The sequence below is a fragment of the Phoenix dactylifera genome, chromosome 16, assembly GCF_051530095.1.
Source record: "Phoenix dactylifera cultivar Ajwa chromosome 16, Ajwa_hap1_PhDact_Kaust_v1.1, whole genome shotgun sequence".
NCBI classification, from domain to species: Eukaryota; Viridiplantae; Streptophyta; class Magnoliopsida; order Arecales; family Arecaceae; genus Phoenix; species Phoenix dactylifera.
This window is the reverse complement of record NC_143205.1, coordinates 23,290,839-23,315,370: the sequence shown is the minus strand read 5'-3', so window position 1 is coordinate 23,315,370 and position 24,532 is coordinate 23,290,839. Positions and strand designations below refer to the sequence as shown.

At 37.9% G+C, this 24,532-nt stretch overlaps 3 protein-coding genes and 1 non-coding gene across 15 annotated transcripts; 3 read left to right on the top strand and 1 right to left on the bottom strand.

Annotated features, from left to right (window-relative positions):
- Window positions 1-979: 979 nt before the first annotated feature.
- Window positions 980-14,759, bottom strand: LOC103711847 (fanconi anemia group F protein (FANCF)). Of its 11 annotated transcripts, none has more exons than XM_039114979.3 (12): window positions 13,887-14,758; window positions 12,925-13,023; window positions 12,260-12,780; window positions 10,598-10,711; window positions 10,275-10,476; window positions 9,732-9,902; window positions 8,236-8,336; window positions 7,254-7,322; window positions 7,117-7,157; window positions 5,290-5,400; window positions 2,020-2,752; window positions 980-1,908 (listed from the first exon to the last, which is right to left on the bottom strand). In XM_039114979.3, exons 1-10 carry the CDS (start codon window positions 14,052-14,054, stop codon window positions 5,318-5,320), a joined length of 1,569 nt encoding a protein of 522 aa, XP_038970907.2. In that variant the 5' UTR covers window positions 14,055-14,758; the 3' UTR covers window positions 980-1,908; window positions 2,020-2,752; window positions 5,290-5,317. The 11 variants fall into 11 exon arrangements, with proteins under 11 accessions (XP_038970907.2, XP_008796367.2, XP_088568383.2 ...); XM_088712257.2 differs by lacking the exon at window positions 980-1,908 and adding an exon at window positions 2,886-2,970 and having other exon boundaries at window positions 2,088-2,752; XM_008798145.5 differs by lacking the exon at window positions 10,598-10,711 and having other exon boundaries at window positions 980-2,752; window positions 13,887-14,756.
- Window positions 14,760-16,643: 1,884 nt separating this feature from the next.
- On the top strand, window positions 16,644-21,362 carry LOC103711848 (large ribosomal subunit protein uL14). Its single transcript, XM_008798152.6, has 4 exons — window positions 16,644-16,795; window positions 17,461-17,745; window positions 20,750-20,791; window positions 20,978-21,362. The coding sequence occupies exons 1-4, from the start codon at window positions 16,783-16,785 to the stop codon at window positions 21,058-21,060; spliced, it is 423 nt and encodes a 140-aa protein (XP_008796374.1). The 5' UTR covers window positions 16,644-16,782; the 3' UTR covers window positions 21,061-21,362.
- Window positions 20,230-20,362, top strand: LOC113463034 (small nucleolar RNA snoR137). Its single transcript, XR_003386604.2, has one exon. It is a non-coding gene; the product is annotated as a small nucleolar RNA snoR137 (small nucleolar RNA).
- LOC103711849 (Glutathione S-transferase family protein) lies at window positions 21,337-23,844 on the top strand. Of its 2 annotated transcripts, XR_604851.6 has the most exons (4): window positions 21,337-22,310; window positions 22,817-23,293; window positions 23,371-23,469; window positions 23,560-23,844. XR_604851.6 is itself a non-coding variant. In XM_008798153.6 (3 exons), the coding sequence occupies exons 1-2, from the start codon at window positions 21,337-21,339 to the stop codon at window positions 23,259-23,261; spliced, it is 1,419 nt and encodes a 472-aa protein (XP_008796375.4). In that variant the 3' UTR covers window positions 23,262-23,293; window positions 23,371-23,844. The 2 variants fall into 2 exon arrangements, 1 of the variants encoding a protein (XP_008796375.4); XM_008798153.6 differs by having other exon boundaries at window positions 23,371-23,844.
- The last annotated feature ends 688 nt before the right edge of the window (window positions 23,845-24,532 follow it).

Here is a 24,532-nt window from a genome sequence, read left to right as displayed (position 1 = left end):
CCGAAATTGAATGGCCCTTTTGTTGTGGGCGTGACGATATATTTCGCCCCCCATCACCTCCAATTATGAGTGGGATTATAATTTTTTTTAATTAAATGGAATACTGTATGAGGATTATCTAATTCCAGCATCAAAAATGGACAAATACGTTCAACGTTTTTACTGAATATATTTTCTTTTTAATGAATACTTAATTTTTGTAATTGCTCCTCTACATGTTGTTTAAGATGAAAATTGAGGTGGTAGGTATTAGGGAATGTAAATTTTAATGACGGCAAAGCAAAGGAATGGGAAGCTGTGTGGTCTCTTAGCTATATGAGAGTGCTCCGCACGTCTAGTGCATGAAAGAGAACACATTGATGAAATTAATTGCGATCTCTAGTTAAGCTCTCATTCTAGCTAGCACACTCCTGTTTCTCTCCATTAGCAAGTGCTAAAGTAATTCGGACGCATTTTTATTATGAAAAGAGGCGTTGATGAAAAAGGAGAAAACTAAAGAACCAGCTAATTGTGCATTTGCACTGCAACAAAGTGGATTAATGGGAAATTTGTTGAGCTTCATTTGTTAATATAGAATTGCCGTTCTTCAATCAAACGTGTATATGCTAAAGGGAACATCGTGAGAGCTATAAGGATCAACCTTACATGGGGACTTGAGGAACATTTCTATCCAACCTTGTATAATTTCTCAAGGTGCAACATCTTCAGATGGACGTAGTTTTGCGTTAGCCCCTAACGTCACGGTTCCTCGAGCACGTTCACTTGAGACTCTAAACAAGAGGACAACCTTACAGAATTGTGGGAAGCATAGAACAGAAGACCTGGTAACATAAGCTCGTCGCAGAAAATAACTAGCAAACAATTACCAAATTCCAAGGGAAAAAAAAAGGTGCTCTCTTCCGTGTTCTTATCCTCCCCCACTGAAAATTGAGGAACCCAGAAGCACTCTCGATGATGAAATTCTAATGAACCACAAACATACTTACAACATCAAAATTTCGCATAACATCCTTGCCGCCAATATATACATACACATAAAGGAAAGCACACGTCCAAGAAGCCGGGGAACCTTTTTCTCAGAGTGAAAAACAAGGAAAAGTATGAACCCCTTGAAAAGTTTATAGCTTAGCTGAGGGAGCAAGGTGGGAAATAATCGTGGAGGAAACCATCATCAAAGTTCTGAGAGTAGCTCTTGGGATCGTACCCAAATCTCATCCCATTCCTCCTTGAAGATCTCATCGCATGCCTCCAACGGGACCTGAGCTTCCACACCATCTGCCTCACAGATGCCGACCTCCTCCACCGCTCCGTCGGCGCCGCACTTCCCTGGGCCTTCTCAGGAGCGATCCCCCCTTCTCCTCTCCCAAATCTCTTTACCCAATTCATGGCGTGAATCTTCTTGCTTCCAAGGCTCAAAATTATCATAGTGGATTCTTCGCCTTGCTCCTTCAATGCCATGCCACTGTCTAGCCAGAAGCTTTGCTTATATAACTACCATAAGGCAGCCACACATGACAAAAATACAACCATCTTTAGATTCTTTACCGGCCGGCTGACATTGATGAACGTGTCATTCCCTCTCTCGCTAAAGGAGAATTGACACAAAGGACCCTTTTCTAGTCAGAGCATCATCAAAAGTTGGGTGACATGATGCGGTGGAATTCTTTTTACTTTAATAAAAGGAGTCACAAAGCAAATGGATTACGTTTTGGAAAGAATGGCCGATGAAGTTTGATGGGTTTGTATCTTTTTCAGAGCATCCTCGTGGGCCAAGACCATTGCTTTCGGCGGCCATCTTAGTGCCTTGTGAGCTAATGCTTCCATCATTCATTCCCTTAATCTGCAGCCCCTCACCACCATCTAAGGACGCGCAGCATTAGTTGTGGCTGAAGAGGCACTAGAACCTTACTACATACGAGAAAGGTCAGTTAGGATCATGGGTGCACAGAAGCTGGTAGGTTTGAATTCCAGCCATCGATTTTCATGTTGACTAATGACTTATAATAACGTAAATTATACCATCATTCATTGAATCAGCTTGGAAAGCAACAACCGGTGCTGACATATTAATCTTCTTCTTCTTCTTCTTTCTTTTTTGATGAAGCTGAACTTTAGTCACATGCCAAATATCCATGCACTGTTACGTAGATAATGCTGACTTGCTGCTCATCTTTATGACGTGGAGCTAGCTTTGCCTGTCTTTACTAAGGCTCATGACCATAACGGAGACCAATTCGCACTTGGATTCTCCTAAATAAAAAACTAAAAAACACTTGGAACTTTTGGATTTATTCTGCTTGTGCTTGTCTGAGCTCAACCCATATGAAATGCAGCCATAGACCACATATTGAAGCCGTGTCTGTTACCTGACAACCAGGACCCAGAGAGACTATCGGCACTAGTCCGAAACTTTGCTGGGAAGCAGGTACAAGGAAAGATGCCAAAATAAAATAAAATAAAAGAATGAAAGTGTTGCATGAAGATGCTAGATTGCTGGTAAGAGGAATGTTGGAAATGGTCACCATAACTGGTCCAACAGGATATGCCACAATCTAACTCCGATTTGGCCGTGCCGCAACCAACAAAAGATTAACGAGCTTGTCCCTGACCTTCATATGACATAATAAACCATATGGTTCTTGACTTATCTTTCCATTCATTCTTCTTCAAACTGTCCAGAAGCATGGCAATCAAGCATTCAATAATACCCAAGACAACGACTATATGAGCCATTGTCATACTGCAAGATGACCTGTTACAAACAGAATTAGGGTTGTAAGGCCCTCTGTGACTCATCAGCATAAATGCCTGATCTGAAGTGTATCTATATCACATGAAAAAATATTGCTGTTCCAAGAGCATGAAAACAGCTCAAATATATCTACCTATAAAATGAAGAAAAACTTCTATCATGTGAATAAATGGAACTTCCAAGCGCCATGCAACTGTTATAGATCTTGCAGTTAATGTCTGCATGCCAGTTGCAAAATTTAATGTGATTCTGATTCAACTCCAACTGCTCAATCAGTAAATACCAGCATCCCAAGAGACGAGCCAGGATGGTAATAATTAGAGAGACATGTAAAAGGCGAGACAAGAAATAAAAGAAAGTAAAGCAGGACACTGGTGAAAAATTACAGGCTTTTCTTACTCAATTTAATAGTTAAAGTTGCCCCAGTCAGGTGATCACATAAAGATAATCAAAATCTCATCCTCCTCCAAGACATTTCAGATCATTTTTAGGTTCAGCTATCGAAGAGAACTAAAAGTTGAGAAGGGTCCATTAGGATTGAGCAAATTTTACAGCTGTCAACTTGACATCAGCCCTTTTAAATTGGTGCAAGTTCCCAGCCAAGACAAATTTAGGCAAGGGAAGGGCTCGTCAAAAAACCTCTATGGTCAATCGATGGATAGGGAGATCCACCTTATTTGCTGCAGTTTAAGCCCATGCAACGAAGGAGCAACAGTCTGAAATTACCCGGACTTTCAAAGAGTCTAGAGGAAGGTCAAGGTGATAATCTTCAATATCTATAACTGCAAAAATGTAAGTGCAGACAAAAGTACACTGCTAAACTCCTAATATTATAGCCATAAATAAAAAGAGATCTGATGGTTATAGGCATCAGCCCCTTAAAACTGGTGTGAGTTCAAAGCCAAGACAAATTGAGGCAAGGAAAGGGCTTGTCATGAAAATTCTATGGTCAGTCGATGGATAGGGAGATCCTTCAAATTATTCGCAGTTTAACCCCATGCAACCAAGCAGCAGCCATCTAAAATACCCCGGACTTTCAAAGAGTCTAGAGGAAGGTCGAGGTGATAATTTTCGATATCTATAACTACAACTCGTGCAGACAAAAGTACACTGCTAAACTTCTAATATCATCGCCATCCAAATAAAAAGAGATCTGATGGTTATACATAAGAATGTTAAACCATGGCAAAGAAAATTATGGCATAATTTCTTTGTCAATAGCCTAACTCTTGATGAGTTAAAAGAACAAGAAGATGAGAGCACTGTGAAGGGACAACCATCAAGAAAGGGGAGAGATGGAAGACAAAAAGGAGAATAACCAACATAGGTCAAGGGATAACTGTGCAAGAAACTTAAAAGTTATGGTAACATATTCATAGAAGTGCAAAAACCTTCTCAATAGTGCAATTAATGGTTTATATTGTGAACTAGAAATTTAAGTTTTAACTATAATGGGATTTGCATGTGCATGTCTCTACTTTGTGAACAAAGTGAAGCAAGCACTAGATGTGATGGACGCAATGTAAGGGTGCATTTCCTTCTAGGCAGGAAATATCCATAACACACTGATCAGCTTAGAAAGGTGTCGACACTAAGGAAATCTTAATATAAAGTTTCCGTTAAAAACAAAGTTGGAACCAGTTTGAATTAGCCTAACCCATTTGGCTTGCTTTTGGAGGGCCAAAAGCGCCCTTTTGGGTGGCTTTGAGGTGTTTACTAGAAGTTTTGTAACAGCTTTCTACTTCCTCCAAAACTGAAAAAAAGAAAAATTGTATAGAGAAAAGCTCTAATCCGAAGCTTCCAAGCAAAAGACTACTTGAGACGCATTATGAAACTATTTACATTTAATAAAAATTCCACAAAAATGGAAAGACCCATGATAATATAATAACACGATAGCATAGTAATATGATGATATAATAATATGATTATAATAATACAATATTATTATTATTATATTATGTTATAATATAATATAATAAGTGTTAAAATATTATAATATTAGTAATGTACTGATATTATTATACTACAATATATTATAATAATTTATTGTATTATATTTCATTGTACAGCTATATATTACTATATTATATTATTTACTGTAATAATATATTATAAATATAATATTATAATTTATTGACATTTTAAAAATATTATATTTTTATATTATTTAGATTAAAATATCAAATAAATATTTTATAAATTAAGAATACTTTATAATAGTAGTTTTTGATACTAAGAATAATTAGATAATTGAAAGCATTATGCGATGTCCTTTATTTTCGTTTCTTGATACTAAAAGTACTTTCCCATTTTAATTACCAATCAAATGTTAAAGTTTCACAGCATTTCAAAAATATAGTTACATAGAGCCTTAATCATCTCAAATCAAATTGTAGTAGCTCTTAACTAGACTGAAGTGGATAATTAATAGACAATAATTAATAATCCATACAGTTAAATAGCTATTCAAGAATTACATATTTGGCATGATATCAAGGTAATGGAACTCGAGAAAGAAAAAGGCAAAACCTTACATGACCAGTCTTAAACCACGGATTAGGATCAAGCACTAAAATCATCAGACAACAGATGAGAACTTTGAATATGAACAACGTAGAGACATCGAATCCTTTCAGCAACTTCACCTGTAACATAGCAGAAGATGTATTATACATACATTCTGGGTAGAAATAACACTGTATATACATGCAGGTGTGGTTTGAAAAGTTAGGTATGATTTCGACAAGCTCAGCACGCATTTGATCGAATACTATCTGGACTACAAATAACTAACCATGGAGTTACCAGAGGAATGGAATCTAACTAAGCTAAATTGCATTTGTCATGTTAGTACAAGTTTATGGTTATACAAGGACTGTATTTCTAAGAGTAGCATTTGGGTTTCTCATGTTATCACCAATCAGTAGTTTGTAACATTTTACAGGAACAAGAAATAATAGTCATTTCTTCATCAGATGTCACTATTCATGTTAAGCTCGGAATTAGTTCATGGTCAAAGAGATGGGGGGATATCTTCAGGATACATGCAAAAGATAACCAAGGATGGGGACTGCAGGGGGCTTAGAAATGAGTAAAATATGCGGAAAAAAGATATTTAACATAGTATTATAGATATTCTGGAAAGAAGAAAAGATCCTCAAAAAAACAACAAAATCTATTAAGTAGTTGTGCAGGTTTCTTTCTTTGTTTTTAACAGGTCTCAGTTGCCTAAACAGGAAAGTAAATCTCAGACCATGCAATGCTTATTTTGTTTGTGTGCTTCTAAGCCTGTTGCACAAGTATCTTGTTGACACCAGTTGTCTGATTTTTTTTATAGTATGCCAACAATCTGAAAAACATTGGCCACCTAATATAGCTGTCCGTGACCCTAGGAATTGTCCCCCCCTCCCCCCCATCAGTCAATTCATGGACCTGTATATTGCCTCAAAACCATTGGCAGTACTGCAAAGAGATATAACATCGGGAGCAATTACTAACAATTTGTTGGATTTTATGGAGAATTTGTAAAAGCAAGTGTATACGTCTGGGGAAAATAGCCTGGAAGATTAGCAACATTCAAGCTACTTTGGCTGTGTCTTGCCATGGTCAGCTGCATATTACCTGGGAATCTGACGGTTAGCTTTAAAGATAATTTGGAACTTGTTGCTTTTGATATATCAGAAGGCCTTGCAATTGGCAGAATTACCTTTTTTTCCTTGTAGATATAAGGATGTTATGTAGACATCTATGCGCACATTTTTAATATTTTATAGTATAGCTAATTTCACCCACTCTCTTGTCAAGGACAAATGAAATCTAAAGCCGTTTCAACTTTCTAGGTATCACGATGTTAAAAATGTATCAAATTCTTATTGTTGTTGGAGACAGAGAACAAGACAGGTAGAGCTCAGGTCTTTTTAAAAGTCAAGTTATATCAAATGAGAAAATTGGTGCTCATCCGATCAGAGCCGGTTTTTCCACAAAACGAAAAGATATCAGAGATCAGAAACCGCAATCTACTATACTAGAAGCTTGACATAATGATTGAGTAGAATTAAGCGTCCTGTAAAGCAGATAATGTTACAGATTAATAATAGTAAAAATGTTGAGAATGGATTTGGCAAACTCGCAAAAAATCCAATCACTATCAGATTATTGTCAGAGATTCAGGTGTATATTTGAGGGCAACAATTAAACATTTTGTACATTGTCCAGCATATGTCATGCCTCCAACAGTCATCAAACGATGCCTAGAAATCAGTTTTTTTTAAGAAGAAAAATTTCAGTAATGATCTTTATTTTCTGAAAGTAATTTTTTATCATCTTTAAATATCCATGTTTCTGTGTGTAGTTAAACTTACAGACTCGGTGCTCCTTTCCCTTTTGATTGCAACCACAGTATCTACAGGAGACAGTAAGATTAAATGATTAGAACAGTCACAGTGTTACAAAAGTATCATGTACATTGAATAGCTCTGACATAATAAGGAGGCAAGACCTGATCTGAGAACAAGCTCCAGAAAACTGTTTTTCTATTTCATTCAAATAAATCCTGAACAAGATTGACCTGAAAAACCACTTCGAAATTATCAAATCCCTATAATATAAGAGAATATTTTTTCTTGAGAACATTATATAAAAGATTCTCCGAAAGTAATTTTACAATATCGAGTTATCTGTTATTAACTAAAACTAAGGTTGGCAGTATCAACGTACCATACCGCACCGATGCCAACCAATACTTGGTACAAGAGCATACCGAGTGTCGGTACAAGAGCATACCGAGTGTCGGTACATCGAACCAACCCTCTACCGGGCGTATCGACATTGTACCAACATGATACTGGTAAGGGTCTGATACCGAGATAACAAATCTTGACCAAAATACTAAAAATTTCCAGCTAAAATAGTTTTAGTGCCCCTGCAGCCTACACAGTTTGAAGGACTACCTAAAGATTGTTCCAGAAATTTACAACCTGGATATGAATCAGGTCAGGTTGCCCATAAGCGCCGGTTGCAGTACTCTTTCAATATATGTAAGGAGAAACTAAAATCATATCGTACTTTCTCTTCCTGTTTATTACTCAAAATATTCTTTCCGCCAACTAGGAACAAGGGCATTCTGTAAAATTCTACAATATAGTACAATATTTCCTTGCCTGTTAGCTTCTGTTTTTTTCAGAAAATGCCTATTCCAACGACCACCAATCTTATCCCCACAATACAGGTTAACATGAACCATGCAATCGACAATTGAGTCTAGAGCAATAAAATGGTAGAGTAGGTAGTTTAGTTGTAAGCAATAGGTATCTTTGTGAATTTTAGAGTGGATTTGGGCTGCCCTTATAAATGAGTCATTTACCATGCTGTTGCTAGTAGACATGGAGCAACAGATTCATAAATAATACAACAAAATCATGAAATCAACATTTGACATTTTTTTTTGAAGAATAGCTGTTGTCAAACAAGAATAAAATTACCAGGAAGGAATTGCTGCAGCTGCAAGGACTGGAGGCAGTAGCCATAGTTTATGAGGTTGACTGCTTAATAATGGTGCCACATACTCAAGAATATCTCTTTCCTGTTCCACATCAAAAATTGAGGTGAGATGATGATTAAAAAATTAAAAAGGGGATTGTGAACAACAGCAAGAGGAAAAGGTAAAAGACTAAAATGTAGGCACAAATTTACATCAGATTATTTATGAAGCAAGTTAAACATCAAGACCTCCTATCTACATAATACTGGTTCATGGAAAATTTTTTCCATATGTTGTGATATACAAGAAGAGAAAACCTTATGATTTTTATTTAAAAGGATAATTAATTATATTATACCATATGAGAAACTTTATATTAGAGATTAGATATCTTGGCCCTCAGATAGCATTTCTTATCCCATAAAAGTGTGCAGCCTTAGAGATGAAAAAGGAATGATGACTCCACCATAATACATCTTTCAACCATTTGTTCCAGTAGCTTTTTCACAACATTTGTTCCAATAGCTTTTGCCCTAGCAGCCTAGCCAAGGTTCAGATAGGTATTGTGCATCCTACCAGCCTTGACAGAGACACGGAACCATACAGTTAGTGGACAGTACATCAACTAGTAGACCATAAACCATGAATTGGATCTAAGCTTACCGAATTTAAAATAAATTACGGAAAGAAGAGAATTAAGAAATTTGAGGTTACAAAATCGGAATATCAATGTTTGGGAACATATAAAAACTTTAATGTTTCAGATGTTTTCTAACTATATCTAGAGCAACAGACTCCAAAGCAAAATTACTAATAGTTAAGAAAACAGAAAACCCTAGGAAAAATAAGAAAAGTCAATGGGCAAAAGCTGCAGGGCAACAATGAGATTATCGTATCAATATTGAGCAAAGTATTGAAATGACCCACTGAGCTTTTCAAAATGTTTAGGACTAACATTCAACAAATTGTGCAACCAAACCTTTTTTCCCAACTTCAGAAGCAAAAATCATGCTAAACCAATATTCCAGTTGACAATGCCTCTATATCAAAGCATGAATCTGCATAAACCAAGCTGGCAAGTGTATACACCTTCAAGGATGATGAATCGAGATCGGTTTATTGATTCACAAATCTTAGTTGACAAATTGTCCCAGAAACCCATTAGATCTAAACTTAAGCTCTAGCAATTGGTCGAGATAAACTGCTATAAAAAAAACGATTTTCCTAAGGTTTTCAACAACTATAGCTGCTCAGCAACTTTATAGCAACTAAATAACAAGTAAACAAATTTAGAACAATCATGCAGTAAAATGGCTGAATATGAAAGGACAGATGAATTGACTAGTATAATGATTTTCAGCAAATTGCTAGCATTCAACCAGCTTCCAAAAGAACTTCATATTCAGAAGCAATCACAAAAACTGCTTCATTTTCCTCTTGGAACTTCAACTCAGCCTGAAGTAGTGATCTAATTCAATTAAGTATTTGCTTCAGTACCTTGGAGTTCATAGCTTCCTTTTTAGAATGTGCACAGAGAGAATTTCCTTGAAGCAAGTATTGAAGATCAGAGTATTGCTTAGATATGGGAAGGAAATTATAAGTCTGTGAAATGAAGCATTCAATCAGAGAATTCCATCTGCTTGAGATAAAGCCTAACAATGATATTTCCTGTTGTACCATGAACATGAATAAGTCAGAACCTTGAAATTTATGATAACAATGACCAATTATCTAATTTAAGTGTATGTAATTGCAAATCAAAATGCATCATTAGGAGTCAGCTCAGCAGGTTCAATATGAAAATCTTAATTTATGTCCCAGGGGTTAACTTCTTTTTTTTTTAATCGCTTCAGGACAACATATTGTTTCATCAATATAAATCATTTACATTATCGGCAATGTTTCATATCTTTCTTTATAAACAACTATACTGGAAGTATTTTAATCTATTGTAAGCCAAAAATGGAACAAAAAACTATAATCATGCATGGATAATGAAACCAGGAAAATCACAAAAAATCTGATACTAGTAAGAATTACCATAATTTCAAGAAGATTGTCATAATTAACATCCAATGAAACTTTAAGTGGCTCAAAGACCCGAATCCATTGAACCTTAGAGGCACTGAAAATCAAGTTGGCACCAGAGAGCATTGTAATAGTTCTTTTGTCCAGTAGATATGACAGACACCTTGATCTCCACTGGTCCCACAAAGAAAACTCACTCAACATTTCTGCGCTCCTTATTCAAAGAACCAAAAATACGTATTAGTTCTGCACACTTGAAAATGATATCAATTTTATTTTGAATCAAGTAAACAAACAGAACAATGTAAAATATTTGACAGATGGAAAAGACTTACCTCCCACTCCACTTACCGCTCAGCACCCTGGTCCTATGTGGAAGCAGTGATTGGCTGAACAGTACTCCGGGCCCCAACTGAAACCCATGTACCCAACATGTCCTGCACCAATCCCTGATTACCACAGAGGACCAAGGAGCTAAGCAGGGAGCAGAGTGGGAAGGGATAGCAGTAATCTAAATAGATAAAGCAGAAGGTAGTAAGAATATATATATATATAATTTGAATCCAGTTACTGCATCACTACATCCTAATGGAACTTCATGTTCTCTTTTTTCTTCCTTAGTTTTATTACAATAAAAAAATAGCACCATGTGCGATAGACAATAGAAGTCACAGTAAAGCTACAACAAGATAATTATAAACAATAAATCATGTATATATATATATATATATATATATATATATATATATATATATATATATTTTGAAAAAGAACTGTGAATACAAATAAGTAACATTGAGACAAGACCACTCCCATCAGAACCAAACTTCATTGCATCCCCCTATAGTACTGCCTAGCATGTTAAAACAGCCTAAAAGTTCTACCTATGATCATGTAAGTGCGAAAAAAAGGTTCCTGAAGATGTCCAATGAAAGAATCATATACATCACATAAATGTATTTAAAAATACAAATTATTTCCATCTTTGAGAAATTTATCCAGTAGTACCCAACATCATCCCCAAAGGAAAAACAGCATGTTGTACCCCAAAAGAAGAAGAAGAAGAAGAAAAACAGCATAATAAAAGCAAATTAACAAAAGCAAACACATACATAATAATGGATTAAGGTGTGAGATATTGCAGTTCATTCAGTAACGTAAAATGTTATACATACCAAAATGTACCTTCACTATAACATCACAATGAACGCATGGATTGACATGCATTGGCCAAAATCTTTAAACATTACACCAGTGTAAGTAGTAAAACAGGTAAACAAAGATAGCATTTAAGCAACCAAATCTATCCAAGTGTTCTTATATCATCCTAGATTCCTGGTAGGTCTAAAACAAAGTCACTTTTTTTTCCACAAAATTAACTTAGTCATTTTTCTGCAATACGAAGTGGATAGAGTCGGTTTTCGATGAAATGCATCAAATCCAACATAACTCTAACATTGGAGTCTTTATTCAAAAAAAAAAAAAAAAAAACTCTAAGATTGGAGTCCCAGGTATAAACTGGTGCAGTTGGTAAAATTGCTAGGAGTTGTTACCAGTGACGTGAGTTGGCGTCCCGCCTAAACCAGTTCAAATTTTACTACCTCAATAATTTGGATGGGGAGAAGAAACCCCATCCTGTTCTCTCTCTCTCTCTCTCTCTCTCTCTCTCTCTCTGAAAAAAAAGATTGGAGTCCATAACATTTGGTAGCAAGCATGCTTTGCCTTCAGATATATGACAAATCATGTCAGGTCATAAATGAAAAGATTTTTGTGATATGAAAACTTCTACCATACATGTTTTAAGGATGAAAAGATTTTTGTGATATGAAATCTTCTACTATACATGTTTTAAGGAACTATACAATAGATCAGACGCAGCAAACCATAAGACGATCTCCAAATGGTATCACATGGAATCAAGCAACTAAGAAACAAAACTAGGTGAAAAAATGTAGAACTTAAGATGCCCATAGCATCTAAATAACCAACTCCCTTACTTCAAAGAAATATCATTGGACAGTGGCTCTTCCAGTGCTTTATTTTCAGATCTAACTATGTTGTCCCTTGTGACAATCTTTAAAAGAGTATCTAGGCCTCTCTCAGCTGAAGATACACGTGAAATTGAAGCTTGCCTCTTTAAGAGTTCTTGGATGAGAAAGTATGAATGATCAGTAAAATTGCATTCCTCTGATTCAATGTAGCATTTTCTTGGAGATCCAGCATTGCAAACATTATCAGAAATCTTCAAACCCGTTGCTGGTAATGAAGCGAAAGATTTCTTGAACATGTCCTGTCGTACTGAAATCAAATTATGTGATTCCAAATGCAACATCAACCTGTCCATATACATATTTGGCCCATCATTATCCGTGTCAGTAAGGTTGTCAATATCCAGCTCAACAATTGCCGTCAAAAGAGAAGTAATATGTGCAGCTTCTAATGGGTGAGTTTGAACTAAATGTTCTAAAATCAAGTCTCTTGCTTTTGAAAGAGTTGCAGAAGACATGTGTGCGAGGCCCTGCATTTTAAAATCAAGGAAAAAGGACTGGTTTTATATCTTCCCTAACAATTCCATCAACCAATAGACAATAATTAACAACAGACAACCAAGAACATACTTTAAATTCTTGATTTCATACTACCCATGGTAAAATGTTATAACCTGAGGGAAATTTGGACTGGAGGTCAGATGAAGCAAAGCTGCATCAAGTTCCTTAATGGAATCTTCATAATCAACAGAGTCATGTAGATGTCTAAGCACCTATATTATACAAGAGTAACTTGTTATTGCAGTTAAATTATGAAGCCAACCTTGCACGATGGCAAGTAAGGACAGAAAAAGCCAAAACAGTTCAATTTCTTGAGCAAGTCTAGATAAAGGTAATGTGATCATGACATGCAACATACAATTAATAAGAATGGAAGGATGGAGTATCAATGCTTACACTATCTCATAAGTTACCAACAACTCCAACTTAGGAGCCTCGACATCTTCTCTCTCCTTCTTTACAAAGCCAACAAACAGGAGTTGGATAAACTAACAATCAAAAGTTGCTGAAGCACGTGGGTACAACACATGTATTTCAGGAGAAGAAATGAAAAGTAAGATACTTATTGTTACCCAGCTAGTCAATTATTTAAAAACCATTCGGCATTCACAAAATACAATAACATAATGCATTTATTATTTAACAAATTCAGATCCCAGAAACATATTGATACTTCAGGTTAGATTAAATTCAATAAAACGACATTGCTTAGGGCAAGCCCAGTCTATCTTATTCAACAAAATATCACTGAAGAGTAAGCAGGCTTAAAATCATGAGAAATAAAATTCAATTTTTCATCAGAGGTAGGATGTCTATCAATCCTTCTCTCCTCTTGATGTTCACTAAATAAGCCACCATCCTTTTTGAGACAGGATAATATAAATCAACTAATAAGCGGTCATGGAAAATTGCCAAGGAAAAAACAAAAGAAGAACCAACAACCAACTTAAAGAAAACTTTCTTATGTTCCAGGGCACTATCGAATTGCTTCAAACGTTAATTTTGTGAAATCGGTACAGCTGACAAACAATATCAGCTAAACTTAAGTACATAAGAAATGAAAGAGGGTTCTCACATCTTCGAAGAAGATGCCCCATCTGACGGCTTTCTTGATGTTCTCCACGTCCCAGGAGGCAGAAAGGCCGGAAGACTGATACCCGGACGCAAGAATTAGTATATCTACGAATCCCTTGATCAGGACCAAGAGATCGTCCAAAGAAATATCCGGATGAGACCAACCCATCTCCCCAAGAATGAGAGATTCCTATTTGCAATGCCTACGCTTCTACCACAATTCACACACCAAGAAAACGATTCGAACCATCCAATCGACTCCACTCCGTCGGAAACTATGCCGCCGGAACAAATGAAGAACTCCCAACTTCTAAAATTGCAAGCCTCACCCGACCAATGGGATGTTTTCAACGAGCGCTCGCCAAATTGTATGGGAGATGCAGCTATGCAAAGATCGCGCCTTTTTGCTGCCCCTACCGGAGCGTTCTGCGGAGCGAGGTCCCAACCGAACTAGGGTTTCGAGAGGAGATTTGGCATTCTAGAGGAGGTCCTTCTCGACCTACCGCTGTATATTGCGAAGGTAGGTGTTGTGAGGGGATTAGGGTTTGTTTAGTTCGAGGGATAGCGGTCGGAGAGTGGAATTTTTTGAGAAAAGTCGAGGACTTCGATTTGGGGAGATTGGCGGTGCCCAAGGATTCGAGGCGGCGAAGGGGACGAAATAAGGAAGTTTTCATCATCTACCGATCCAGGAATCACCGAACAATGGAGGATATCCGCCCCACGTATCAAAAGCATCAAATGGAGTTAATCATGCGGAAAACTTATAGTCTTCCATTGCTATTTTGTTCATAAATAATGCTATTGGTTCTGAAACATATCAACAAGAACACAAATGTCTTTCTTACCATTGCTGCAGGTGAAGACATGGAAGGCTAAAACAGCCTCTCATTTCTAGCATTCCAAATCAGCCATCTGTCACCTCGGTTTCGGTACTGAGCTGCGAGCTGCCTAGGTAGATCTTCACCATGCACGATGTGCCCTGCAGGCCAGCTCGATCATACTAGAGGATGACTCGACCATAATGATCGGATGGATCCAGAATGGCCCGAGCGGTATGGAGAGGACCATCTCTTGATCCTAGATATCTAGGCGATGAGCCAGAGTGGGAATGATTTTCAGGCTAAGCACGTATTCAGAAAGACCAACGAAGCCGCGAATTAGGTAGCTGCTTGCATGGCTTACCATTCTAGTGGTACTGTGCGCACCCGAGAGGGGAAGCTAGTTAAGGCACTTCGTGATATTTTGTTTGCTAATTTTATTGGATGTGTCCGTACCCATGTAGCAGCACTTACCTGTCCTACATGTTACATGTTCCTCAATATCAGCATCTTCCAGAGTAATACCACGGCTTGCTGAAACAACTTTGCAAGGGACTTTTAAATTCACCGGTTTCCACCAAAAGATTTCTACCCTTTTCCAAACTTGTAAGCCCCATGGCCATTTAAGATTAATTGAGTTACCTGGTGGAGATAATAAAGCATAAAAATCTTGCTAGGAAGTGTGATTGAGCCTGCTGGTGCCTCAATTGAGCTAATTAGACCAATTTCCAAGCGGCAAGGGGATATTAAGTATGTTGGACATCATGTCGGCCGGAATGCAGAGGCTAATTCCACGAACCTATAGGAGAACATCCATTCCCATTTGATACAAGTAGGCCATAAAGAAAGAGTAATAGTGCTGCCTTTGCCAACGTTCCATATGAATTGATGTTGTACCATCTATTTGCAAGTTTCATAAAAAGATTATTTATTTGCAATCTTCATACGAAATGTGCCAACGAGAAAATATTTACGAGTCTTGAGTGGGTTACTAATTATTTTAACGCCTATGTTTAAGTTCCAAAAAAAGATTGAGAAAACATGATTCTTTCATCTTTCTGGATGAATTATTTATTATTTGTTCGAATTTTAAAATATCTTTATAAAGTTCTATGCGAACCTTTAGCAAAAAAAAAAAAAAGCTATTACTCCACCAAGACTTTTGAAATCATTATTTTAAGCAATATGGCTATTGCTCCGCCGAGACTTTTGTTGAATTTTTACTGAAGAAGGCTCATTATCTTTTAACTTGGTCTTCATGACGAACCTGTCTAGAGAAAAGGTTGGTTGATATTGAACAAAAAAAATAGTGATAGATAATTGACAACGACAAAGTGAATTTTAGGACAAAATCACATACACGGAATTTGCATTGAATTCGGAGGCTGAATTGGAGGTCTCGAATAGATGGGTTCAGAGGCATATACGGAACAAGATTAAGATATACCACGATGTATTGTACTAAATTTTGACTATGGTGAAGGATTGCATTGGATAGGCTGCTATCTATACCCATTTTATTTTTATTTCGGAGTGAAGCAAAATAGATAAATTTTTTAAAAAATTAAGTTTTTTTTATAATTTTTTATCATAAAAATAAACATTAGTATTTTATATGACATCATATTAAATAAAATAAGGGTTGAAATCATAGTAATTTTTGTAAGTTAGATAAAATTATCCAATCAACAAATAAAATTTTCATCAATAATAAAAATACTATTTTAAAAAGTTAAATGTTTTTAAATAAAAAATATTTAATAAAAAAATAAATAAGTATTATAATATTGAATTTTTTATATTTTTTTAGATATGGAGCAACTATGGTAAAGATTAAGAAGAAAATTTGTAAAAAATTATATATCTAGATTGGATTTTATAATTATTTGTGCCCGGTTCCGATCCGTTGAGCGGGCTTTTACCATTGCCCGGCCCCTACCAGGGCTGCTGGAATGGGGATACACGGCAAGGTGAAAATTGTAATTTTGGAGCCGAACCAGAAAAACCCTAGAAAACTTTCTATAAAACCTCACACCACCTCCTTCAGCATGCGGCGTCGCAGATCCTGTTCCCTCCAAGATGTCGAAGCGAGGTAAGGCCTCTCTCCCGACCTTCCACCCGGCTAAGTTTTTTATCTCCTTTTCTTCCATCTTTTGCGATCTGTTCAGGGTTTCACGATCCGATTCTTTTAGCCACATGAATCGGCGATCAGATCTTGTTTGTCTGGTCAAAGATGACTACAGAACAAGTCTGATATTTGCGGGACAAATGTGTCCAATTTTGGGGCTACTGTAAGGCTCGATCCTTCGTCGAATCAATCTATTCTATGTTTTTTTCGCTCAAATTTTGATCTGTTGCATTCCACCTTTCTCGTGAAAAGTTTTTGTTTGGCTTGATTTTTTAGATATTATCTTATCCAGTTGAAAGTCCTAGAATCGTTTCTTATTAGAAAGATTAATTTTTTCAGATTTTACTATGTTATTTGGATCCTCATGGGAGGTTAGTTACCGTCAAGACTGTTAGGTTTCTATTGGTTTATGATTTGTTGGATGGATATTAGCATTCTACGCAGTGAAAGCTGTAATCTTGTATTTTCTAATTCCGTTTTCAAGTTTCTATTAAGCCAAAAGGATTTATTTTTGAATATATCCGTTTTATATTCATGAATTGCAATTGTTTATTTTTGGTGTATGTTTTATGTTAGAATTCAGTTATTGTTGTATTTCTCCGATTTATCTTTGCTGTTGCAATTCATAGGACGAGGAGGTTCTGCCGGAAATAAATTCCGGATGTCACTGGGTCTCCCAGTGGCAGCGACGGTCAACTGTGCAGACAACACAGGCGCGAAGAACCTCTATATAATCTCTGTTAAGGGAATTAAGGGCCGCCTCAACCGTCTTCCCTCTGCTTGTGTCGGGGACATGGTGATGGCCACTGTCAAGAAAGGGAAGCCTGATCTCAGAAAAAAGGTCATGCCTGCTGTCATTGTGAGGCAGCGGAAGCCATGGCGCAGAAAGGATGGCGTCTATATGTACTTTGAAGGTATCTCTTTCATTGTCAACTCTGCTTGTATCAACTCTGATTGTATTCTTTTGATGATGATACTCTAATAATTGTATCTAGTAATGCTTTTTCACCCCTCACTGCATCTGTTATCATTAGCACCCCATGGATCTGATAGTCGATACTGTAGTTTTGGTGGCATGCAATTTTCTTGTTAAGAAAACTCATCTATTTCACTAAAAGTTGCTTTGATTGTGTCAATATTACCAGAAATTAGTGGTGAGCAATGCTATCGCACAACTGCTATTGGAACTCTTTCAGTTGTTTTGATAGACATGACTGTCTGTTATTTATTTCAAGTATGCTACCACCTATGTGTTTGTATTCGGCACAATACAATTTTATATTGGCCTTGTGTTATTTAACAGAAATCGTGAATGCTTGTAGCTGATACTATCAAATCATTTATTGTTTTGGTGTTTGAGAATGTGAATGTTTCCTGCATATTGTTGAATCATTTGTTATTTCCATCAAAGCATTAGAGAGTTTTTTTCCTTTTTTGTACTACATCCTTTTGCTTTCTGCTATTACAAGAGAGTTTTGATCAATGTAATGGTGACGGAGAGATTTTTCTGGGTGAAAATCTCCTCAACTTGGTGGGAGCAAACCAATCATGTTTGTATATTCCTAAGTAAACGTCACATAGAAAGTCCTTGGGTGTTGATGGTTCTTCTTGAAAGTTCAATCCTTCCAGGAAAGCTCCTCCACCTGAAGGCGGTCTCATATTCCAACTCCTGTAGGAGCAGCATTGCTGCCATGACCTTTTGGGATTGGCCATGAGACAGACATACACATTTTTCTTTCGCCTTTTTTATTTAAACTTAGCATCAGGGTAAAACTGTGTTGTTTCAAACCCAACTGTCTCTTTCCACAATGAATGTGTAATGTCAAGTTTGACGAAGGGGATTTCTCTGGGTGGAAGTCTCCTTAACTTGTTGGAGCAAACCAATCATATATTTGTATATTCCCAAGTAAACGTCATACAGAAAGTCCGCGGGTGTTGATGGTTCTTCGTGAAAGTTCAAATCCTTCCAGGAAGATCTTCCACCTGAAGATAGTCTCATATTCCATCGCCTGGAGTAGCAGCGTTGTTGCAATTACCTTTTGGGACTGGCCATGAGACAAACATACACTTTTTTTCTTTTGGTTTTTTTATTTAAACTAATCGTCAGTGTAGTTGTATCTTGTACTTTACCTGGTGGCCTCGTTCCACGAGGAATGGGTAATGTCAAGTGCGACGAAAGTGATTCTTCTAGGTGAAGATCTCCTAAACTTGAAGGAGCAAACCGATCATGTTTGAATATTTCTTAGTAAATACTAGACAGGAAGTCCTTGGGTGTTGATGGTTCCTCTTGGAAGTTTCGATCCTTCCAGGAAGTTCTTCCGCTTGAAGGCACTTTCATATTCATTGCCTGGAGGAGCATTGTTTGCTGCCATTACCTTTGGGGACTGGCCATGTAACACACATGCACCTTTTTCTTTTGGTTTTTTAATTAAAGAAAAATATGAGACAGTTTTTTAATCAAGACGCCTTTTCCCCCTATCCTTTTTACTTGCCTCATGCTATGGAGAATGTTTAATGTCACAGGTAACTGATGATTTTTTTTTGGTTAATAGTCTGCTTAACTTGTTGGAGCAAACCAATAATGTCTGTGTATCCTATGTAGCTTTATATACAAGGTTGTTGTGCATTGATGGTTCTTCCTGTCTGGCAATAGTCTCATTCCTTCTCCTGGAATTGCCTTTCTGGACTTGCCATGAAAATCCCATACTTTTTCTGTCCTTCGATCATAGAAAAATTATTTGCAAATTACATAGTTCTTTTCTATCTTGCTGTACATGTAAGATTATTAATGGCAGTGGGTGTAGATAGCTTTGTTGCGTCAGGCTAAGTATGTTATGGTCATACAACTAGGAATGATTGTTCAGGTTAATGGGCACTCAAACATCTTTGATGCATGGTGTTCCATTGGTGTTTACAGTGTTTGGTTGCCTGTTCTCCGTAGTGCCACAAATGCTTGTGATTATCATTAATATTTCAGGAATCGGAAGTGCATATTGTATTTCTTTGCTTTTCCATTGTGTTAGTGGATAAATCTGATGTAGTTTATTTTAAACTTATCGTTTCCCTTTGAGGATCGTTCTCTAGTCTCTATACTCCATCTGCAGTCTGTTTTTGTTATTGTGCATTTGTTATCTAGCATGAACCCAACTCTACACATCATTTCACTTCAGTGATCTTTTTCAATTATCAGCAAAATCTCCTTTAAGAGTCACTTTCTCTCTATCAAGGAAAAGAAAAACAGGAACTTGTATAGCAATATGAGTAGTGTCACTGGTATTCTAATTTTTTTTCCCACGCGCTATGTCATAACAGCATTCAAAATCTTGCCTATCGCCTGCAGTAAGAGTTTGTCTTGTAGGTCATCACACTCTGCAATTGCTTCCCATAACAATTTTGAAGTTGCTTCTCATACTGGAAGAGTGGCATCTATCAGGTCATTTCTTGATGAGAAGCACACATTTAACTTGGCCGGTATTAAACAGCATGATGCTTTTTATTGTTGCATTTTGTTATCTGTCTCCTGGTAAATGTTGAATTAAAGAAGCATACATATGCTGGCTGTTTTACTTGACTGGTACCGAGCACTTTGAAGATTTCATGCTTGTATGTTGTGTCCGCTGCTGCACACATATGCCCATTAGCTAGATATTGTGATGTCCATCATGATAGTTGCTTTTAGTTGCATCACTTGAGAACTAGCCACATTAGATTATCAATCGTCAATCTGTCACCCATAGGAGAATTGTGGTTTTGTAGTTACAGCTACCATTCATCATATTGCTCTAATTGTGGCTATTCTTGTTTTTTAATGTTATTGGATACTGTTCAGAATGAATCTCTTGTACCATTTGTGTTAGATGCTCTTGTGCATCAAAGCAAGCAAATTTCTAATATATTGTTTGATTGCCAATCATGTAGATAACGCTGGAGTAATTGTTAATCCAAAGGGGGAAATGAAAGGTACAAAAATTCATCTAATTTAATTATGTTGTTCTCTCCCTCTGTCTCTCTCTCTCTCTCTAGGATGTTGTTCTAACCACTGACCTGATTCCTGTTGATGCCACCGTACTGTTTAGACTCTGCAATATCGTTTTCCTCACAATTATATTTAGCTGAAAAGTTATTATTGTTGTTGTGGATTTGCAGGTTCTGCCATCACAGGACCTATTGGGAAGGAATGTGCTGATCTGTGGCCCAGGATTGCCAGTGCAGCCAATGCTATTGTGTAGCGCTGAGGCTAGCTATTATTAATTATGTAGTTCTTTGGCTTGATTGTTATGAAAAGAATTTAAGTTGGCCGTCCCTACTGCTCCTAGAGGGAATTTCTTTTACTACCGTTGCTTTGACCAAGGGACGGCTTGTCTTAACTGAGACTCTGCGTTCTGTGTTCCCATCGGAATCGCCCGTTATAGATAAGTTGGCATTACAGGATAATGGGCTTGTGATTGGGTGAATGATATGTTTGTTGATCCTCTAACAAATTATCCCCGATTCTGATTACATGAATGATATGTTTTGAGTTGCTTTTAAATGGATGGAATGCAAGTGCCCTAATTTTTATATTCTCGCAAAAGCTTGAACAGATCGTAAATCTCGAATTTTTTCCCCATTCGTTTGGCGGAATCTTTCTCTTTTTATTTAAAAAAGAAAAGAATAATAAGAATGAGACGACCGCTTCCCTTTGGGGCGGTGGAAGCCTCATCATCATGTGGACATCAGCGTGCTCTCTCTTCCTCGGAACGACGCTCCCTCTGCACCGCGGCTGTCGCGGGATTCCCGAAGGCCGCGCGCTCCCCCGCGCTAGGATGTCTTCTTCATCCTCCGCCGCCACGGATCCCCTCGCCGCCGTCGGCCGCCTCCTCTGGGGACGTTCCCTCCCGCCGGGGCCCCTCGTCTCCACCGTCCGATTCACCTGGTCCGCCGCCTGGCACCTCATGATGCGCCAGCTCGCCCCCTCCGACCCCGCTGGATCCTACACCCGCCCCCCCGGTGCCTTTGGCTCCGTCCCCGACCGCTACCGCCGGAACCTTAGCACCGCCCGCCTCCACCTCTACGTCGCCCTCCCCTGCCCTTGGGCCCACCGCACCCTCATCGTCCGCGCCCTCAGAAACCTCGAGCCCCAAATCCCCGTGTCCGTCGCCGCCCCCGGCTCCGACGGCTCCTGGGAGTTTCCCGGCGGTGGGGGGAACGACGGCCGAGATCTGATCCCGGGGCTGGATCGGGCGAACGGGCGGCGGACGCTGAGGGAGGTCTACGGGATGAGGAGAGGGGGGTACGATGGGAGGGCGACTGTGCCGATGCTGTGGGATGTGGAGAGTAGGGAGGTGGTCTGCAACGAGAGCTACGACATCATCGACTTCTTCAATTCCGCCGCGTTCGATGGCTCCTCCAGCTTGGACCTGTCGCCGCCGGAGCTCAAGAGAGAGATCGAAGAATGGAATCGGATTATTTACTCCAATGTTAACAATGGAGTCTATAGGTAAATCTTCTCTCTCTCTCTGCGGATGGTCTGTTAATCATCTTTACGCTTTATAATCTAATAATTTTCTCGAGGACGCTAGCGGTCTGGCGTTTTTTTTTTTTAGAATAGCAGTTCGTATCAAATTATAGGTAGCTACATATGAAATGCACGTTTCATTATGGAAATGCCTATAACTCTTTGGGAAAGAATGATGTAGCTGTCCATACAAAAAAAGAATGATGAAAAGAACTCTTGAATTTAGACGGCAATACAGCAGCAAGGGTAGACATAATTTGGTAAAACTGGTCATAGATGCTTGCTATATGTATTACATTCTGAGGGAAAGTTGGTGTCAAATTGGCTGCGATCACCTAATGCTGCTCGAACTTTAAAAATCATGTGAAAGGGGTTTAACTGGTGCAGATTGATATTCAGATGTCAAGGATTGAATGCTACAAAATGAAAGTTTACCTTCGACACGAACTATGTCAAGGATTGAACTATGCTTGACCTCTCTTTTGCAGATGTGGATTCGCGCAGAGCCAAGAGGCCTATGATGTTGCAGTCAATGAGTTATTCACGACACTGGACATGCTAGAATCTCATTTGTCAGCTTCTCGTTACCTTTGTGGAGATGTATTGACTTTAGTTGATGTCTGCCTTTTTACTACTTTGATACGTTTTGACCTCGTGTATAATGTTCTCTTCAAATGCACCAAGAAGAAGTTGCTTGAATACCACAATCTTCATGGTTATACACGCGACATCTATCAGATTCCAAAGGTGGCAGAAACTTGCAATTTTGAAGCTATAATGGATGGATACTATCAGACATTATTCCCGCTAAATCCTGGTAACATTCGGCCTGTCATGCCTTCTGCTTGCGAGAATCAGTCCCTGTCTGAACCGCATGATAGAGAATCATTGTCTTCGAATGGCAAACATAGGCAGATCCATGTTTCAGAATAATTACATGCCTTCAGTGGAAACATTTTGGTTAGGTAAGCCCACTAACTATCAATTTAAGCTGATGTTCCAATTGCCTGATTAGCAGAAGTAATGAAATTTGTTTTTGCAGTATCATTTCCTACAGCTAAGCTTCAGCTGACTGGTGGACACAAGCAAAACCATTCCAACTGATCAAACACATTTGTGTGATCTAAGCTGAAGGCAACAAGTTAATGAGAGATGAATATGGCAGTCTTTCTTCATCATTGCTTCATCAAAACCTCACTTGGATGCTCACCTTTTTGTTTATTTACAACAGGTGACTTGGCCTGTCTATATTCATTTGCTGGGCATCCAAGGCTCAGAACTTCACCGCAGACATTATTGGACTGCTAGCACGCCCTGATAGATGCCTGGTGGTGAGAATGGAAGTGCCTGTAGGCGGACCATAGTAGTTTCGCTGAGCCAAGTAACAGTTTTATTACATTAAACTTTAGTTTTGTATCAACTTATATGAGTTCCAACAGTGAAAGGGATGCTACTCTTCAAATAAATAACAGGTGCAAAAATGCAAAATAAGTATCATGAATTGAGTTCCAAGCAAGTATGCTCGTCACCAATTTACTTCAGTATGCTGTGAAAGCCGTGAAAAGTGTTCCCACAGCCAAGGTGGTTTGCAAATTCTTGCTACTAATCTAGCAGGTTTGAGTTCTTTCCAGAAATATGATCATCTATTCCCCTTGTAATATTCTTGATGACCATGTTTCACATACATGGCCGAGTAACTATAAAAACTGCAACAAAGAAAGCTGCGCACAATCAAGATTCAATTTTGAATCTCCACCCACACTGACATCCATGTTTTTTGTTTGTTTTTTAGAGATAACTGGATAGGGTCTGGAGTTCTCATTTAATCTGTTGATTTAATAATTTTAAATCAATATAAGCCAACCATACAAATCTCGGTGACTTTACCGACTGAACTTGGTAGCAACATTCTTGGGCACAACTTTTGTTTGAGTTACCTCCTTACCATGAACCCTTTTATGGTCTGATTGGCTGCAATAAAACGAAGAGTAGACAGTTATTTTTTTCTCAGGAAAAGTAAATTAATTTTCCTTTTAATCTTCTATCTGCTTGGTTTGCTAGAGAATTCGACAATTTAATTGAGCAAAAGATCACCACCTATACTTTGAAGAAGCTATATTCTTATATTAAATAGGAAAACTTAATTTTTTGCTTGGCTTATTAGAAAACTTGCTAATCAAAGAGCGAATATTTATCCCTTTGAA